The 4508-nt window shown below is 53.0% G+C and overlaps 1 protein-coding gene across 1 annotated transcript; it reads left to right on the forward strand.

Annotated features, from left to right (window-relative positions):
• Positions 1-313: 313 nt before the first annotated feature.
• On the forward strand, positions 314-2282 carry LOC119461931 (glutamate--cysteine ligase catalytic subunit). Its single transcript, XM_037723295.2, has one exon. The coding sequence runs from the start codon at positions 314-316 to the stop codon at positions 2237-2239; it is 1926 nt and encodes a 641-aa protein (XP_037579223.1). The 3' UTR covers positions 2240-2282.
• Positions 2283-4508: the final 2226 nt, after the last annotated feature.

Consider the following 4508-nt stretch of genomic DNA (forward strand, 5'->3'; position numbering starts at 1 on the left):
GGAAAGAAACTTAACTCCGACATGGGCGAAATTTGTAGGATAACTGATTTCTGCACCGGCGTACTTCAATTTATAGTTTAACTTAGTGTAGTGGCCATCCCGTTTTCTTGAACATATTTACGCCAATTAAATGTTGTTTCGTCGCCGTAACTATATTTCTGGCTACTTGCACCGCTAAGCAACTATTTGAGTCCCTGCTCTTCTGTGGGCGCATGCTGATTTCCAAGCGGAGAACGAAGAAGATGCATTGGCCACGAGGTTCGTGACGCGCGCTGCGAACCACGAGTAGCGCTTTGAACAGCCAGCGCTGGTTATGGGACTTCTGTCGAAAGGTACACCACTCTCCTGGGAAGAGACCAAGCGGCGCAGCGATTACGTGCGGCGCCGGGGCATCTTGCAGTTCATCAAGCTCTACCGCGAGGCACGGGATCGCCGCAACGACCGGCTCTTGTGGGGCGACGAAGTCGAGTATATGCTGGTGCGCTTCGACCACGCTCACCGACGCGTCCAACTGCTGCTGCGAGGCGCCGAGCTTATTCACGAGCTAAACGAGCGCGAGCTGCAGACGCCCATGGCCGTGAGCCTCTGCTCCTGGCACCCAGAGTTCGGCGCGTACGCAATGGAGGCCGTTCCCGGGCTGCCCTACGGCGACACTCTGGCGCACTGCAACGTCGTCGAGCACAACATGCGTCAGCGTCGCGCCGAGGTCAGCGCACTGCTCGGTCCCGACGAGGAGATCATGTGCATTACGGTCTTCCCGAGGCTGGGATGTGCGGCGTTCACGCAGCCGCCGCACGAGCCCTCGCTCAACTCAGTCACCATGCCGTCACTGTTCGTGCCCGAGCAGATGATCTACCCGGCACACCCGCGCTTCCGCACGCTGGCCCGCAACATCCGGATGCGACGCGGCAAGCGCGTCGTCATAAATGTGCCCATCTTTCAGGACGTGAACACTCCGCGACCCTTCGTCGAAGACCTCGCGAAGCTCGGGGCGGACCAAGAGGCGCTGCTTGCCGCTCTGCCCGACCACGTGTACATGGATGCCATGGGATTTGGGATGGGTAACTGCTGCCTGCAGGTGACGCTGCAGGCGTGCGACATTTCAGAAGCGATGCGCCTGTACGACCAGCTGGCCAACGTGTGTCCCGTCATGCTGGCGCTGGGCGCGAGTAGCCCAGTCTTCCGCGGCTACCTGGTGGACAGAGACTGCCGCTTCGACGTCATCTCGATGGCCGTCGACGACCGCACCGACGACGAGATGAACACGATGCGGCCGCGCTACGCCAGCATTCCCTGCTTCATCTGCGCCGTCAACGAGTGCTACAACGACGTGCCGCTCGCCTACAACCATGAAGCCTACCGGCTCCTGCGCTCCGAGAACATTAGCCACGGCCTTGCGATGCACCTGTCGCACGTTTTCGTCAGGGACTCGCTCTCACTGTTTAGGGAGAAGCTCGGCGATGGCGCGGACAACGACTACGACCACTTCGAGAACCTGCAGTCAACGAGCTGGCACACGCTGCGCTTCAAGCCACCGCCGCCCAACACAGACATAGGCTGGCGCGTCGAGTTCCGGCCCATGGAGCTGAACATGACCGAATTCGAGAACGCGGCATACGTCGTGTTCGTCGTGCTCCTCACCCGCGCCATCCTGACGTTCGACCTGGACTTGGTGGTCCCCATCTCCAAGGTGGACGAGAATATGCGCGTCGCCCAGAGGGTGGACGCCGTTCTGAATGAGACGCTGTGGTTCCGCGAGGACGTCGCGTCCCCGCAAGCTGAGCCGCGCGTGGCGCGCATGACGCTCAGCGAGATAGTGAACGGCAAGCAGAGCGTAGGCTTCCCGGGTCTCGTGCCACTCGTGCGCGCCTTCCTGGCTGGCATCGAAGAAGTGGACGTGAGCACCCGCTGCACCGTGGAGCAGTACCTGCAGCTTATCGAGAAGCGCGCCTCCGGCCAGCTCATGACGGCAGCGCGCTGGATACGACACTTCGTCACCTCGCACCCGGAGTACAAGAAAGACTCAGTGGTGAGCGATGGCATCACCTACGACCTCGTGGCGCGCATCAACCGGCTGCAGCACAACTTCTGGTGCTGCCCCGAGCTGATCGGCACGCCAGCCTCCAGGTCGACGGCGACCCCGCCCGCCTCTCCGGCTGCGTCGGGAACGTCGTCGCCTTCGCGCGAGGAAGACTACCAGCCGCCTCGGCATGGCTCTGCGTCGTCGGAGTCCAATTGATTGGCATCCGCCTTCAGCAACGTAATGAAATCGCGGGACTACGTCCCCACTCGAACGGCGTCTCTTGTAGACGATACTCAGAAAACATGCTGATTAATAGATTAAATATTTATCGTGATCTCTGCGGCAGTTACTCTGTATAGCATTCTTGGGGCAGAAAATCCCCTTCTGTCCCATTAGTCATTTTTCACGTGACTCATGCCTTCTCATCGCATTTAGAATTTATCAGCGTCCTTTAGCAACAGTAGGTGCATTACACCTTTACAGCTTTCGTCCAAAAAATTTAGATATACTCTACAACAAAAACAGACCTTCTTTCTTTTTTTTCTTTTTTTTTTCTTGTTCTTTTGTCTGCAGTTGGCGCGCAACTATGTCGCTGTAGAGGTTACCGCATCACATTTAAGCATTTTACCCCTTTGCAATAAAACGTTCTACATGTACATGAAGAGCAAACGTTTGCTTCGTATACTTTGGAGAAATCCCGACGTGTTATTGGGTTCCCTGGCTTCCGTTAGCATCGGAAAGCTCGGTTTTTCGCAAGTGCACTTGGCGCAGCGACAGCTGAGTGCGCTATTCTTAAAACCTTTGAGTACACATACGCAGGGTGTCCCACTCCCAGCTATCGTGAATCGCGTTTTAAAAAGACAGGTGATTCTGCGCGAAGATAACCAAGTGCATATTGTTCACAAACAAATACAGTAGGCACCAGTAAATTTTTGTTGATGTCATTCAATTTATTACAATTACCTATTTTTATAAATGATCTGAATGCCGTATACCGTCAATGATGAATATGTAGGAAAGTGAAAAACTTGAAGCGGACATGTTTTCAGCCAAGTGCCTCGAGCGGCCAGTCACGCGCAATGTTGCGTGTATTCGCGGGGTTCTTTCACGCTCGGGAACACACTTTTATGTTGCAAGTATTGGGCAACAGAACACAGTATCGGTAGTTTTGCATGTTGCTCTACAACAATGTTCGGGGGTTGTAACCCCTCCCCCTGAGGCCGACCTAACCCCCCTTTTTGTTTAACCCCTTTGCTTTCCTTGCGCATTTGAGTACTGCAACAAAGATGTAAGACGCGTAATCGTCTGCACACTCGCAAAAAGCGCATTTTTTGACAATTTCCCGCGAATAAATTGAAATTACTGCTGTTTAGATGGTATTGGCAAACTGTCAACCACCCCTGGCAGAGATCCTGGGTGCGCTACTGATTTGGCGAATGTGTGTAAATGGGTAGGATTGGCGCTGCCCTACGGCAGCGAGCAGTAAAAGAAATTAGTGTGCATAAAAAGTATTCCAGAATATGTGTAACGGAACCTATTGGTGAGTGTTTGTTAATGAGCTGTTTCTAAATGTAATTTTAGCTTCAAGTTTTTTAATGTGTTTATTCATTTTTAAAGGTCCAATACAATACCTAGAAATGCAGTAAACCAGATAGCTGATAAGCGAATGCATAGAGAAGTGGGAAACATAATAGTGGCTTTTATTGCAACGCTGAAAATAAACCTTATTGATTTTCTGAGCATTCATTTTTAGTGAGCTTAATTATCCGTGAATTACTTGGCCGTCGTCTGAGAGGACCGAAGTATCGTAACTTTGGCGCAGAGCGAGAACCAAGTTTTCTTTTAAAATCCCACGCGGCCGCTTTGCCTGCAAACAAGGAGAAACTGCAGCTAAGGCCACCGCTCAGGAGACGCCGGGGGGCCTCGGAAATGCTCGGACCAGGCAGCTGCTGCCATCTATTGAGGGACGTGCGGAACGCGGCGGCCAGATGGCTTTCGACATTGCTTTCAATGGCCAGAAGTGGAGTCCACAGTATATCTAGTACGTTCTAACCATAAGCTACACGAGGCAATTAGACAAGGGTAGCCGGAAAAGAGCATTCCTTCCACAGCTTCCTGTACTGACGACCGCAAATGCAAGACGTGATAAATGTTCTATGTAAGATGTTCGCAATAATTTCGCTTGCGAGCGACAACAGGCTAACGCCTGCACTGAATATTTTTTTAATGCTTGGCACATGTTGAACGGCATGCCAATATCGGAATTCTATTTGTTATCGCATGTTCGCTGGGGCGCTAGCGTTAAGGGCCCCGTGTCGCAGAAAATCCGGCGTCGGTGTCGGCTTCGGCGTCGGCGTTAAACATCGGCGTCTGGCGGAAATAATCATACCGAACCACATCATCCCGAAGCACCCCGACCACACAGGCGCTCCGCGTGGCGCAAAACGTTAGTGAACAAAAATCCGTCAGAAAAATCGTAAAGTAC

Source organism: Dermacentor silvarum, chromosome 8 (genome assembly GCF_013339745.2).
Source record: "Dermacentor silvarum isolate Dsil-2018 chromosome 8, BIME_Dsil_1.4, whole genome shotgun sequence".
NCBI lineage: Eukaryota > Metazoa > Arthropoda > Arachnida > Ixodida > Ixodidae > Dermacentor > Dermacentor silvarum.

What these genes read in the sequence shown, in the direction of transcription:
- LOC119461931 (XM_037723295.2), top strand. Translation starts at nt 314, where the DNA reads ATGGGACTTCTGTCGAAAGGTACACCACTCTCCTGGGAAGAGACCAAG.